The sequence below is a fragment of the Aotus nancymaae genome, unplaced genomic scaffold, assembly GCF_030222135.1.
Source record: "Aotus nancymaae isolate 86718 unplaced genomic scaffold, 86718_ANA_hifiasm-v0.15.2.pri h1tg000041l, whole genome shotgun sequence".
Lineage (NCBI taxonomy): Eukaryota > Metazoa > Chordata > Mammalia > Primates > Aotidae > Aotus > Aotus nancymaae.
This window is the reverse complement of record NW_026988455.1, coordinates 27,543,812-27,559,923: the sequence shown is the minus strand read 5'-3', so window position 1 is coordinate 27,559,923 and position 16,112 is coordinate 27,543,812. Positions and strand designations below refer to the sequence as shown.

Sequence of the window (16,112 nt, the reverse complement as noted above, 5' to 3'; positions counted from 1 at the left end):
AGGTGGGTGTGGAGTTACAAGCTGTTAACACTTTTAGATTTCCACTAATATGTGACAGAACTTACAATAGGGAACTGTTTCACCCTGCAGTTCAGGCATTAGTTTTCACAGTTCTAGACATTTTAAAAGTGTTTTTCTGGTAGGACCTCACTTGATCATCACAACTCTGTGGAAAGCCCAGTATGGTTTCCATTTTATAGGAATGGAAACTGAACTGCCTGAGATTAGGGGACTGCCACACAGCTGGAGAAGGAGCTGGGCCAGACCTTGCCTAAATCTTGAGTTCCATTCAGTGGAAAGTCTGTGAAGTTCTTGACTGCTGCTGTCCAAATACGCCTGCTTCCAAAGAAAAACCTACTGAAGGCTTTACAGTTTTACAGGGGTTAAATTCTGCTTTCTGTGTGTGTGTGTGTGTGTGTGTGTGTGTGTGTGTGTGTGTATGTATATTTTGGCCTGTAACACTGAACTACTGATGTATCTATCCAGGATCTTTTCCACTCAGAAAATTTTTTTTTATAAAAAAAAAAAGCCATTTGACAAACATTTCAAGATGAAAAATACACTGAAGTTATTTAAGAACATTTTTCTCACATGTCTAGAAGAAAAAAACAAACATTAAAAAAACATTTTTGGACACTGCTGATCCTGCATACATTGAGCAAGAGATTTTTTGTTTGTTTTTTGAGATGGAGTCACACCCTGTCTCTGAGGCTGGAGTGCAGTGGGCAATGGTACAATCTTGGCTCACTGTAACCTCCACCTCTCAGGTTCAAGTGATTCTCTTGCCTCAGCCTCCCGAGTAGCTGAGATTACAGGCACCCACTACCAAATCTAGCTAAGTTTTGTATTTTTAGTAGAGACGGGGTTTTGCCATGTTGGCCAGGCTGGTCTTGAACTCTTGACCTCAAGTGATTCGCCCACCTCAGCCTCACGAAGTGCTGGGATTACAGGTGTGAGCCACCGTGCCCAGCCAAGCAAGAGTTTTAAACACTGTAGACTGGGGCCACTGGACCACTGCTATACAAAATGTATTTCGTATTTTTGTTTGTTCCTGAGAGAAGGTGGCAAGGAGAATCTTGGTAATGGGGTATTTGCGGGGCTTAAGACAGATAAGCCAGCTGCACTTGAAAGACAGCTAGGCCAATGGACTTAGCACAAGAGCAGATGTGTCAGTATCCCAGCTGGGGCAGCAAGATGGGGCTGTGACCACATCCAAGTAAAGAATCAAGGGCAATCCATTCTCCAGGCCTGCTGGCAAATTGCTCATTGTCCCATGGATCCAGTGCAAGGAACTGAAAATCAAACAAAAAACCCAGTATTTTGGGCAGAAGCTGCTATAGGGATCAGAATTAAATGTAGGAAATTTTTAACATCCTTAAAATGATACAAGAAAACATAGTTTCTATGAAAAGGAAGAAAATATAAGTAAACTAAAGAAATGAGAATTAAAGGAAGGTCAGTCAGGTAAGTTCTAGAAAATTAGACGTGCAATGAGAAAATCCATATTGGAAACAGGAAGCAGCAGAATGACACTAAAAAGCCAGTCATGTAGAGATTAAACTTGAAGGTTTCCTAGCATGAAAAGTCACCGGATAGACTATTTCCAGATTGAGGTAATTTTCTTTCTGAATTATAGGGATAAACTGAAAAACACAAGCACCCAGGCAGAAAAACAAAATCTACAAGAGAACAAAAATTAGCCTGGTCTTAGACTCGTCTTCCGCTATAATGCCAGAAAACAACAAAACAGCATCAGCGGGCTTTTCAAAGAAAAGTGTGACAAGCATTATAAGCCTAGTCGACTTTCATGCATGAGTTAAAGAGAAGAAACCAGAAGAGGGGCAGCTGAGGATGGTCACGTAGAGCAGCCATCAGCCCAGGTTGCGTCATTCATTAGTTTGCATTCAAAATGAGGAAGGAACCATCACTATTTTTTTCTACCATGGCCTCCAAATTCTGAAGTCCTTAATTTTGATATGATTCTTCTTTAGCTAGACTGTCTTCAAATAATTTTTTTTTTAAAAAAAGAAGAGCACATGTATATGCATCTTCTGAGTCCTCGAACATCCGGAATGCTTGCCCAGCAAGCATCCCCCGCACCTCCCTGCCTACAAATTCCTCCCCCTCAATCTGTGCCTTTTATAATAACAAATTTGTATGTTCCCAGAGCCTGGAACACACTGGATGTTAACACACACCAATGATTTGCACAAGTCAAAGGGAAATCTGTATACACTATTTTAGAGGAGTATATTTGTACTAGCCTTTCTTTTTTGGTAAACTACTCTGATCATTCCCAATGTCCTCACTCCTTGATCTGTTTTTTTTTTCCCCCAGGAAATTTAGGAATCTTTTACTAGAAAATAACATAGATAAAATTACAGGTTGAAATTCTGATTTTATTTCAAAATGATAAATAAACCAAGGCATAGTTCTGACCAGGTATTATGTCTGCAGGGCTTGTGAAGTTAGAGGAACAGTCCAGGAGGGCTCCAGTCAGACCCAGAATGACACCAACCACGCTTGTGACTGGCAGAGATAGCCTCTTTGATCTTCAGGAATTTTTAAAAGTTCTTCATCCTAATTTCTGAATATCATAAAAAGTAAAAAGTACTTTCTTTTTATTTTTCCTTTGAAAATGTTTTTAGTGGCAAACAGGACTACTAGTTTTCCTTACTTCATTTTTATAAGCATAGTAGTTATATGTCAATTTACTTAAAATTAGAAAGGGAAAACCCCAGAGACCTGAGTGGCACTGCTCATCGACTAAAGGCCCACATAAACAGGTACTCATATTCATGTTATCATGTCTACAAATAGCAATAAAATGATGTCTGTAAATCGGAAGTACAGCAGTAGCAGTTCATACATATTTGATATGCTTTCACACAAGGATTCAGTAAACAATAAATATAATTTCCCCTCTTCAAAACAAAAAAGGTATTTATAGGGGAAAAGGGTTAATTTACTTGGGGTTTATCAGCACACCATTTTTAATGTGCTTTTAAAGAATTAAAAACCATGAAACTGTATTCATTGAATACTGGTCCATAGTTACATTTTTTTCTTTTAACCTGGCTTAAAAACACACATCATGGCTTTCTATTAAAATCTGTAAATCTATGGGGATGTGTGGTAGATAAGACTATATTAAAATTTTTTCCTCATTAACAATTTCATTAAATTAAAAAAAAATCTGCCATTTCCCTTAAATGTTAAGTTGAAGCCTGATCTAAGCTGTTGTGTCCTGTAAAATGAACCTAATTTTCCAAGTGAATAGAAACGCCTGAGTGGCCATTTAGAGTGCTGCATATTCCTTCCCTTATGATTCCTGCTGGGTCCTCTTCGCTGAGGCTTTTCCCTGAGTCATATATTTACTGGAAAGGCTACCTAGAGGAGGGGAAGAAACAAAACCCAATATAAATGAAACAAGCCTCACGTTATGACCAAAGCCATAAAATTACTTCTTATTGTTAATTAGTCACAAAAGCTTCATACTAGAATTGGTCACTTGTTTTGAATCAAGTAATAAGACTAGATATTAAAAAGTATATACGCACATGATCTATTAAATATAAGCTTAGTCAAAATTCTTTCTGAATGCAGACAAGTTGCTAGAGTGTTATCATTTTAATACATTTACATATTCACTATTTCCATGTTGCTACAGAGGACCAGAAACCTGAGGTTCTGCCTTGTATAATTCAGTATCTTCATTTGCAACCAAACACAATAGACTGCAAAGAATTATCTGACCAGAAATAAATATCTTAGATCATTATTCTGCAGATATGAAGCTGTGGACGGTAATCATTGTAGCAATAACTTATTGGTATAAAAGGAAAAAAAGAAATTTATTATATTTACAGGTGGAGGACACAAATGAGGATTACTGATTAAAACCAATACCACAGAATAGTTACTACGTTTTTTTCTGGAGTTGAACAAATAGATAATTGAAAAAAATGAAGAGACCTGAGAAATTCTTAAGTGATTATATATAACAAAGTAGTACATAATGAAGATTGCATTTCAAACTGATGGGGGAAAGTATGAATTATACAATAACTGGTATTATGTCAAATAAGTAATTTTGGAGGGGGAAGAAGGGAGGTATTTCCTTCCTCATACCATATCCTTCTTCTCTACCCATTTCAAAGTGAACTACAGAATTAAATGTAACTATAAGAAAGTCAGATTATAAGAAATAGTGAGTATTTAGATAATCCTAGGGTAAGGTAAGAAAGAGTTTCCTAAGTACACTACCATACTTAATGAACTTATAAGTCAATAGAGAAAAGATGAACACCATCAGATAACTAGGTAATGAAAATATACAACATAGAAAAGAAAAATGGCATAACCATATGAAAAAAATTCAATATCAAGGGTAATCAATGAACTGCAAATTAAAACTATCAATTTTTGGTTACCAAATTATTAGAAGGAAGAAGATCAGGAGAAGGTGAACAGAAATGCTACTAAATAAATAAATATTCATAAAAACCTTATAATTTAACAATGTAAACAACTTAAAAGTCCAAAACTTACAACATGACCAAGTATATGAGGAACTATGCACATAACAGAATATTAGATACACACAGAGTATTTCTCATAATAATATGAGAAAACAAGGTATAAAACTATATAAATAGCATTTTCAAAAACTAAAAAACACCCCACCAATCAGGTATTTGGTGCCTCATTTTCTTTATCTGTAAAATGAGGACAATAGTATCTGCCCTCTTGAAGTTATTATGAAGATTAGTGGAATACATGCAAAGCAACTGGAAAGTACCTGGCACACAGAAAATGCCTAACAAACATTAACTATTATTACGTTAATGTAAAAAGACAGGAAAATTTTATCCCCAAAGCCTAAATAGTAGTTAATGCTAGAATTAAGGGAGTATAGGTGGTTTTTATTTTCTTCATTTTACTTAACAATACTTTCTAAATTTTCCATAGCAAACATATTAAGTATGCAAATAAAAACATTCCTTAAACACATACTTTTCAAAGCAGGACATCTTGATAATCAACTCACAACGCAAAATATCAGCCAGGGAATTCAGTAAGAAATTTCACTCAGGAAGAAACAAAGTACTCTATTGTTCTACCACTGTATTATTTATGCCAGAGTGTCTATTGGTCTGTAGGCTCCCATCTTTGATATTGTGACCTGCACGAAGTATTGAGATAAAGCTTTTCAACTGGGCAAGATGGCTCACATCTATAATCCTAGCACTTTGGGAGGCCAAGGCAGGGGGAAAGCCTGAGCACAGGAGTTTGGGACCAGCCTGGGCAACACAGTGAAACCTCCTCTCTACTAAAATACCAAAAATATATATATATATTAGCTAGGCGTGGCAGCATGTATGCCTGTAGTCCCAGATACTCAGGAGGCTGCGGCAGAAGAATTGCCTGAACCCGGGAGGTGGAGGTGCAGTGAGCCAAGACTGCGTCATTGTACTCCAGCCTGGGCAACACAGCGAGACTCTGTCTCAAAAAAAAAAAAAAAAGGGTAGCAGGCTTTTCACTAGAGGGAAAAAAGCTCAGATCACTACCTCATACTTTACACACATATAAACTCTAGATGGATTAAAGATCTAAATAGAAAAAAAATTTTAAAGTTGCTAGAAGAAAATAGAGATGCATATCTTTATGACCTCAGGTTACAAAATAATTTCTTAAAGATGACACTAAATTATGAACCATATGATGATGAAAACTAATTATGGAAAGTTAATAATTTGATTATCCCAAAATTAAAAACAATGGCAATACACACAAAAAGTTAAACAGAAGATACACTGGAGGTAGACACTTGAAATTTATACAATAATAAAAGAGCAGTATTCAGAATAAATGAAGAACATTTAAAAATTAATAGGAAAATGATAATTCAATGGGAAAATAGGCAAATGATTTGGACAGACAATTCACAGAAGAGGAACTCCAAATGGCCGATAAATATGTAAAAAGGGCCTGTAATCCCAGCACTTTGGGAAGCTGAGGCTACTAAACTACCACCAAAAAAAATTACCACCAAAGTAGGTTTCATCCATCAGATTTGCAAAAATGAAAATTCTGACAAAAAATCAAGTATTTGGAAGGATATATAGAAGCAAGAGAATCGCTTGAAACTGGAAGGCAGAGGTTGCAGTGAGCCGAGATCACACCACTGCACTCCAGCCTGGGCGACAGAGGGAGACTTTGTCTCAAAAAAAAAAAAAGGGAGGGCGGATGGGGGGGCTAGAAGGAGACTTAACCTTGTAATATGGATGTTTCTAGGGCTGAGAAGAACATGACAGAGGAAATGAGCTTGGCAATGGTACTCAGGGCACTTCTACCACTTCAGGGACAGGTCTTTCATTAAAAAAAAAAAAAAAAGATTGAGCCAGGCACGGTGGCTCATGCCTGTGAGCTACTTGGGAGGCTGAGGTGGGAAGACTTCCTGAGCCCAGAAGTTCGAGGCTGCAGTGAGCTTTGATTGTGCCACTGTACTCCTGCCTGGGTGACAGAGTAAAATCCCCTCTCTAAAAGAAAAAGAAAATTGAAAAACAATGACAGTTCTCTAGAAGGTAAGTTAGTTATTGTTATACTACTACTTGTACCTGTTTCTGTTTTTCCAAAATGTTAACACTTTGGTAGTATAGTACTAGCAGGTTTTTACTAAACTTACTAGTATTATACTTTTTCCTTAGCATTTAAACATATAATCTACTATATCAGGAAAATCTTCACTATACCTGAATATAAAATATTTGCATGTAAAAAAACCAAAAGTACTAGAAATAACACATGAATGAATTTTTATATAATATAGAGGAATAACATGAAATTTATACAATTTGGTAAGCATGATTTGAAACTAGCAAAAGTTGGTTAGATCACACTATTAAAACAGTCATCTGTATGGCAAATACATCTAAGTGAGGTTAAAAGAATAATAATCTGGGCAGAGTGGAGTGGCTCACACCTGTAATCCCAGCACTTCTGGAAGTTGAGGAGGGAGGATCGTCTGAGCCCAGAAATTCAAGACCAGTCTGGGCAACATGGCGAGACCCCCATCTCTACAAAAATAAAAAAAATTAAAAACCAGTTGAATGTAGTGCCACTCATTTATGGTCCAAGCTACTTGGGAGACTGAGGTGGGAGGATTGCTTGAGAGTTCAAGGTTGTAGTAAGCTATAATTGAGCCACTGGCATCCAGCCTGGGTAACAGTGAGACCCTGTCAGGAATACTCCAATACAAAAGTACAAAGACATAAATATAAAGAAAGATAGATGAAATCATGTAAAAAAAAAAAAAAAGGTAGAGTTCAATGGTAATTATAAATTCAAGCAGACGCATGCAAAATGAAAAGAAGACTATCCCAATGAAGTCGGGGTATGGGAAACAATGTCACTGACTCTCTGGGATTGTCAACAATCACAATTTGGGAATATTGGCTTCACTCAAAATGTGCACACTTTTTAAGTTATAATTCTTATGAGTGGGAATTTATCCTGATGAAATGGACAAATATGCAAATATTCATTAGAGTGTTTTATAAAAATGATGCTCTTCCAACTTGGGTCCATGTGTTGTTGAGCCTACCTGACAGGGCATGTAGGTAAGGATAGGTTTTTTATTTATTTTTTTTGAGATGGAGTCTCACTCTGTTGTCCAGGCTGGAGCTTAGTGGCTCAATCTTGGCTCACTGCAACCTCCACCTCCTGGGTTCAAGTGATTCTCCTGCCTTAGCCTCCCGAGTAGCTGGGATTACAGGTGCACACCACAATACCCAACCAAATTTGTATTTTTAGTAGAGACAAGGTTTCACCACATTGGCCAAGCTGGTCTCAAACTCCTGACCTCAGGTGATCCGCCTACCCCGGTGTCCCAAATTGCTGGTATTACAGGCATGAGCCATGATGCCTGGATACAAGGAGATAGTTTTAAGAGAGTCAATTTGCAGCTCCTCAACTTCCATATGTAGTCTTTCTTAAAAATTATATGCCTGTGAATGCCTTTGTGGTCAAGGCTTAGGCTGCTTTTCAGGAATCATTCCAATTATTCTTTCTAACTCCCCTTTGACAATTATTCACCTACTTTACAAAAGAATTGAGTATCTCCTAACCAGTCAAATCTTACTGTGGTGTATTGCCATGAGGCAAAAACACCTGGGGAAGAGGAGAAGCAAACAAAAGCTGCTATCTGTGGTGAATGTGAATGCCTCTAATAAAAATCCAAATTTTTAGCTTTTACATTGATAGTGGATGATCATTACAAATAATTTTTGATGATACATCACTGATTTTTGGTCATGTAATTAAGAAGGAATCATAATAATTGAATGGCAGTATTGTAATATATCTTGTATTCCCAAATTCTTAAAGTATTTCTATTATTTTTAACTTGCTATCATAAAGAATATTGAGTTTTTTCTAGTTTATCAACTATAAAAATCAAAAAATTAGGGATAGAAAAGGACAGTCTCACTCATGCAATAAATAATAATGACTCAAAGATACATGAATGTATAGGGAAAAATCCCATTTTTCTTATTAAATGAAAGTTGTTTTCAGTATATAAACATAAAAAGTAATTTTAAGTAAAATTACTAACATTTGTTTTAATCAATTATATATTCTAATAATTGTGAAAACAATGTAGAAGATATTTTCATCTTTTGAGATTTAATAAAAAGCTTAAAAATTCAATTTATAGAAAATAGGGTCTAGCTTGTCACCCCTGTCATTTTTGTTGCAGATAAGCATGATAAGCTACTCAATAAAATACAAGAAAATATGTGTAATAAAAATATATCACCTCAGAGAGAAGTTCAAACAAACAAAATATATCATCTTATGCTTAAATTCTGTAGAACAAGTACAACAAAGGAAATCAAGGGCAAAAGGGAAATGATACAACATTTTTGTCTGTTAAAGAAGAGCTGAGCTCTACATAAATGATGGTGGGTATGAAAAAGCAATGATATTTATACTTCAGTTGATACATTTAAGGCTGATTTAAAAGTTTTATTTTAAATATTTACAGCCCCCCTTCCCCAAGAAATTACATGCTTTGCAACTACAATGAAAGACTTAAATATCAACTTTAAAATGTACAGGGATATATATGGGCTTTCAATATTTTGGGAGAGAATACGTAATCACAAGTTGTGAAGACACTTGGTTTATCAAATATGTGAAAACAGCCAGTCCATTAATAAGACATGATTAAATAAACAACGGTATATTAATACACTAGCAAATCCAAAGAAGGGTATCAACGAGAATGATCTATATTCACTAACACTGAGATCTCCCCAAACTATTTTTAAAAGTATTTCTATTATTTAAAACTTATTATCGGGCCGGGCGCGGTGGCTCAAGCCTGTAATCCCAGCACTTTGGGAGGCCGAGGCGGGTGGATCACGAGGTCAAGAGATCGAGACCATCCTGGTCAACATGGTGAAACCCCGTATCTACTAATACAAAAAATTAGCTGGGCACGGTGGCGCGTGCCTGTAATCCCAGCTACTCAGAAGGCTGAGGCAGGAGAATTGCCTGAACCCAGGAGGCGGAGGTTGCGGTGAGCCGAGATCGCGCCATTGCACTCCAGCCTGGGTATCAAGAGCGAAACTCCGTCTCAAAAAAAAAAAAAAAAAAAAAAAAAAACTTATTATCATAAAGATCACTGTTTTTTGTTTTTTTTTAAATAGGGAGGCTTTAAAATTCTGATCAATGATAAAAGCTGTAAAAGAATACATTACCATGAGGGCAAAAATACATCCACCAATCTCTTACAGCATCTCAATTTTTCAGATTTCAAGCCATAAGATTAAAATGGAATAAAAGAAAAGACAGAGGTACGTTTTCTTTTAAAGTAATTCAACAAAAAAAGGGTAGGAAGATTAAAGAATTGAAAAAATATGAGTTTTCTGAGATTCTAATACTGAATAAATTGTCATACATAAACCAGAGTAATTAATGTAAGCATAAAAATCAGTTTATCACTGTGGTACCACAATCTCTGCATACTTTCGTTTTCTTAGAAATTTCCATTATTTATTTGTCCTATAAGTTAGAAGAGAGAAATTACAGCAAGTGTTTCTGTTAACCATAGTAACTAAGGGCAGTGAAAATTTATTGAGTGATGAGATGTGTTGGATGCTGTGTTAAGTGCCTTATCTACATGAAGTTAATCCTTACAATAGTCCTGTGAGGTTTTAGCACCAATTTACCAAAAAGGAAACTGAGGCACAGAGAGGTTGCATAACTTGACAAAGGTCACACAACTAGTAAATGATTGGGCTGGATTTCAAACTCAAGTGTCTCACTGCAAAACTCATGTTCTTGCCCATTCTCCTGCTTTGTCTTTTTATTCTTTCCAAGTAAGTTCACCTATAATCAATAAACCTACTGAATATCTAAGGCATTGTGTGCGGAGGGGGAGAAGTAACAACAAAGAGCAAGGACATTCATGAGACTTTGTATCTATTATGAGCTCCTTTGGGAGTTAAGAACTATATGCAACCTAGAGGAAAGGATGGAGGTAGGTATCAGGAGAGGAAAGACAACTTGACTGAGTGACTACTATGGGTGGTACTTTAATCTTCTTAGCACCCTATGAGATAAATGGTGTTAACACCAATTTTATAGATGAGACATCTGGAGCTCAGAGAAACTACATCTCTTGCCTAAGGTCAATACACCATGTATGAGAGAAGGGGCTGTCCGTATCAACATGCTCTCTTGAGAAATTACAAGTGGGTCAAAGACATACTTAGTACTATGGAAGGGAAGAGCTGTGGGGAAATTAATACTACTTACAGGTGAGTTATAGTTCACATTTATAACAACATAGATAATTTGGATATGTCTATCATGGATAACTAGACAGTTATATCATCTGTCATATACTTATTTGGAAGAGTCTAATTTATTGGATAGGATAGATTTTAACCACCTTTCTGGTATAAAGTAACATAATTATTGCAATACATTTTTCCTGTAGTAAATACAATTTTTTCCAGTTGCTCAAAAGATTTGTAAGTATTTCGATCTTTTACTCAGAAGATAATTACAGAAATCCTAACTATTGTCAATGCCATTTCTAGGTATATGCCTAGCATCTATATTTCTCTCTCAATTGAACAATGCTGGCACTGGAAGACTTGGTGATAACCTGAAGGAATAACACCACCACCAGGAACCTTTGCTCTGCTCTCACTATACGCAGGCACTGTTCTAGGTACTTTTACATGGATTTTTCCCAACATCCCTGTCAGGTATTATTATTACCCCCTTTTTACACATGAGGAAACTGAGGCATATGGAGGATAAGGCAGTCTCTCAGGATCACAAAGCTAGATATCATACCCACACAATCTTAAACACTATGCTACGTTATTCTCGGCAAAACGAACAACTTGGCTATTCAAGAATTAGCTTTTTCCTATATAAAATGTTTAGAAAGTGGCTGAAGCTATGGCCAAGTGTGGCGGCTCATATCTATCATTTTAATACTTTGGGAGGCCAAGATGGGAGGATCACATGAGGTCAGGAGTTCAAAACCAGTCTGGGCAACATAGGGGGACCACATCTCTACAAATCGGTAGGCTGGGATGGGTTGGTTTCTAAGCGGCCACCTTGTCTCCACACAGTAGACATATTGAACCTTTTAAAATAGGATTCAGATAATAATAATAATACTCTTTGGCTCAAAACTTTACAATAGTCTCTCATTTCACTTGGCGGGGGAGGGGACGGACAACAAAACGGTCACTACCACTGCCGAAGACGCTTCATAACCCAGATCCATCCACCCTCTGACTTCACCTCCACCACTCACTCCACCCTCCTGCCTGTTCCAGTCCTTTTTTTTTTTTTTTTAATTTGTTCATCTCTCAAGTTTCCAATCCTGCTCCACCCCTGTCACACTGCCTCACTAATGCTGCAGGACAACTCTGAGTTTACCAGTCTAATGCCAATTTCCCCTTAACTGGCCCCTTTGTTTCATTTGATTCTTTGCTTAAATGTTACTTTACTAGAGAGGCTGCCTCTTTATCCCTTTTCTTGCTTTGTTATTTCTTCCTAGCATTTGCCACCACACGACAGAGTATCTCTGTATCTCTTTATTGTCTACCTCTTCTGAGAAGGATGCAGAGTAAGAGAGAAGGGGATTTGGTTGTTCACTGCTGTATCTTCAGTGTTGAAGCCAGCATCCTGAACTTAGAAAGGGAGGGAAAGGCTGGATAACTATTTGTTGAAAGAATGAATAAATGAAGTAGTTGAGAGGTAAGAGTGGAGTTCAGGTTAAAAGTTACTTTTTTTTCCTTACTTTGTGTGTGGCAAATACTCTCCAGGAGGAGAAAACACTGCTGGCAAGACAGTAGCAAGTTCAAAGCAGCAACAAAAAGCACAGGACTGGAACAAATAATTGAAGACTCTGGTTGCCACTCACAGGTGGTATAAACATTACTTGGAACATCTACAAAACACACAGGCCCATGTTTAACCACTGAAGAATTAGCTTTAGGAAATAAAGGTAGAGGATGGGCAACTGTGTGTTTTAAAGTTCCACCAAGTGATTCTGATGTCCAATCCCTGTGAAAAACACGTATTCAGAGAGTCTCAGAAGGCATGTGGTAAAGTATGCAGTAAATAAAATAGTACACATTTGTTTTTCTTTTAAAAACCCACATACCTGACTGGGGACTCAAAAATATTGTTGTTTTTTGTTTCTTTTTGTCTTCATGTAAAAGCACTGCCTAAAAAATGAAATAGACTGGTTTACAATATCGAAAAGAAGAGCATCTGAAACAGCCTTAAAACTGAAACCATATCCAAGGAGAGCTGAAATAAGGCATGTGGGTGGCAGAATTTTGCAAGTTGACCGAAAAGCGAGACCATATGCAGGAGTTCTGAAACAAGGCCCTGCCATCCAGTGCCCAGCAAGCCTCACCATGCACTGAACACACACAGCACGGACAAAAAGAGCGCTGCAGGTCAGCCAGAAGGAGGGCCAGGCTGCCACCACGGTGCCCAGGACCTGGCGCAGAGCTGAGAGCATCAGGGAGCATCTCCTGAGTGAACAGATGACAGACATGCCTCCTTCTTCATTTGGGCTAGGTTTACCTGAACAAATGGACTAGTTGGTCTCAAAGGGACAGGTGAGGGGGATCCAAACATACAATCGGATTTACACATTCCTAAAAAAGAAATTAGCACTTTTTGTTCCAATTTAAATTGAAAGCAGTAGCCCTATTTTCAAACTTTCAGAGAGAGACTTTCTGTTGGTGTGACAGAAGCTCCACTCAGTATATTGTGTGGACAAAGAGGCAATATATCTGAAGAAACAAGAGAAAGCAGCGTAATTTTTAGACAGGAAGAAGGAGCTGATTATTTTTTAACTATCACCAAAGGAAATTCCCTATATCTATCCCCACGCCTCCACTGGCATTTCACTTTTAAAATATGATGACTACTAACCACAGTATGTCAAGACAGCATTCTGAAGGGACCACATTTCTAGAGAAGCGCTTTTCCTTAAGCTTGATAATCCCTCTGCCACCAGGACTCCCCTTTCTTTTTGAGTTGCTGCTGCCCCCACAGGCCGCCAAAATCACTGGTCTAACTGTTGTGAGAGCTTCCCTAGTAAACAACTTAAAACTTGCTACTAGCGAGAAAAAAGAAATTCATCAAAGCTGGGGCAAATTCTCTACTTTGTTGTACCAAAGAGGAAGACTGTAATAATGTTTCAGTCATGAGTCATCAACACAGGCCTTGAGTAATTTTGGGAATACTATTTAAAACTTACCTATACTATTTACAGTTTCCTTACCTGTAAAACTATGGATATTAATACCACCACATTTAATGAAGCTGTTGTGAAAATTAAATGAAATTATCTATGTAAAGTACTTAAAATAGTGCCTAACTCATAATGAATGCTCAATGAATGTTAGCAACTATTATGACTGTAGTTTCTTTTAAATATATTTTCCTCTTATAGCAACAAAAGAAAATCACTTTATTCTGGTGTATGTCCATGTGAGCTAGCTAAAGCTATATCTTTCATAAACATTTAAACGCTACTCTAAAAACAACAGATAAAAATTTTTAAATATTTTTCTTTTCATATAAAGCTCCTTTAAAAAAGAATGGGTATGATCTAAAAATCTCCTGTCTTAAAAAAAGATATACTATATTGCTGAATGTGATAAAATAAAATGGAAGAGAGGTATTCTTATTCCAAGAACTATACACGTGGAGTATTTTAAGGAAACTGTGAAGCAGTTGACATTTTATGCTGTCCACAAACATATACATACAACTGAGGATAGCGACAGGATTAACTACTTTAATTAAAAAAAAATTACTTCCCAAGATTTCTATGCTTATCAAATTTCATCACTTGCACTGTTCTGAGAAGGGAGAATGTAAATTGCTTTGTAAATCATTACTTATTATACACACACAAGATATTCTTACAGTTAGTAGTCTGTTAAAAAAGGTGCCCACAATAGACATTTCACCCAGTTAGCAAAAATGGCCAATTTGTATTTAACAACTCAAAGGGGCAAGGTTTGCGGATGGTGTTGTACTAATGACTGCTATAGATATTTTCTTCATCATGAGAATAATCATACTCACTTGTAGAAAATTGAAATGACAAAATCTACAGGAAAAAAATCTTGCATAATTCCCCTCTACAGATACACCCACTGCTAACTGTGCAGGCTACTTCTTTCTCTTCCCTTTTCTATGCATGTGCCTGGGTGTGGCTCACCTGTGCACAGAGCATGGTGTCCTGAGATAACTCGAGCTACTGCCTCCCCCTGTGATTTGACTTCACAACTACATATACTAAGTAGCAAAGCTCAAGTTGCAGCTTCTTTTCTGGTCACTGAGGCTACATTTGCAGGTACCAGGGATGACTACACTTTCACCTCACTAATAATCTTAGAAAAGTCCACCAAATGACTCTCATAAGACTCTAAATAAAGCCAGGAATAAGTATTTAAAATATATGAAGGATCAACATTAAAGGAGGGGGAAGGGATTTTACTTTCTTAAAAACAAAGTCCTTTTTCAGTAAATACACTGATAAATAAAGATGACTAAAACAGTAAAGAGCTCTAAAAAGGAGATTTCCCTTGAGATGTTAGAGTGAGCATCAAGGCGTGATAGGTGTCCATACCTGAAGAGCCTTTAAACTGTGGGCATTCCTTTTTAATGTGCCCTTCTCTTCCACAAATAAAACAACGTTTTTCTCTTAAGTCTTTGTCATCCTGTCTCTTCCATTTTTCCACTGGTGGCCTGAGGATCTTCTCCCTCCCCAGGTCAGCAGCTGCCCGTACTGGCTTGGCTTTCTGAGGTGTGCACTGTGTGGGCTTATCTTCTTTTGTTGACACCTCCCTTTCTGTGTACTTGTTGTGAATTTCTTTGTCCTCTTTGCTTCTTTTTTCTTTGTTCTCAGGGTATCTTTGGTTCAGGGCATCTTCCTGATCTCGACGCCGTCTCACTCTGTAGAAAGATATCATATTAGTAGCAAAAAATCTAACCAGAAGCCTAACAAATTATTAAGGCAATTCCCAAATTATTAAGGCAATTCTAGACTTCAGAGATAACCAGGAATAGAAGGTATTAAAGGGAAAAGCAAGAATCTAAATGAAAAAGCATTTTCTCTATTAAGAAGCTCCCTCAGGGTTTATAAGTATTGCTTTTCATTTTCATTTTCAAAGTTGCTCTAGTGCTGAAAAACCAGTATCTGCAATTAGTGGTGGTTCCTTGGTTGAATGCCTACTTTGACAATGAGGTAATGAAAGGCAAATCATCCTTGCAATGATTTCTTGAACGGCCTTTCTGGCGCATTAGCATTCTTTACTAGGCACTGGAAATTTGAGATGTGAAGACTTAAATTCACAAAGGAACACTGGTTATGAGATTTATGTTCTTAAAATGTCAAAATCATTTCTCCCTTGTCCTAATACTGATTTTTGAGTAATTAAAAAAAGAACTGAAAAAAATGCTTATCAAATTCCAGATGGTAATTTAACTTGAGCACCACGTTTTTAAATGTTACTATACCATTAAAAACACCACCACTACCA

General features: G+C 37.0%; 1 protein-coding gene across 7 annotated transcripts in view; it reads right to left on the bottom strand.

Annotated features, from left to right (window-relative positions):
- Positions 1-2,378: 2,378 nt before the first annotated feature.
- Positions 2,379-16,112, bottom strand: part of TUT7 (terminal uridylyl transferase 7) — a 67,274-nt gene continuing 53,540 nt past the window's right edge. For 3 of the 7 annotated variants that reach the window (XM_012463667.2, XM_012463684.2, XM_012463678.3), the window contains exons 26-29: positions 15,200-15,525; positions 13,135-13,208; positions 12,704-12,767; positions 2,379-3,390 (exon numbers count right to left, since the gene is read on the bottom strand). In XM_012463667.2, the coding sequence (XP_012319090.2) occupies positions 3,323-3,390; positions 12,704-12,767; positions 13,135-13,208; positions 15,200-15,525 (532 nt within the window). In that variant the 3' untranslated portion in view covers positions 2,379-3,322. The other 4 variants (XM_012463692.2, XM_012463699.2, XM_012463706.2 and 1 more) reach the window with 3 other exon arrangements.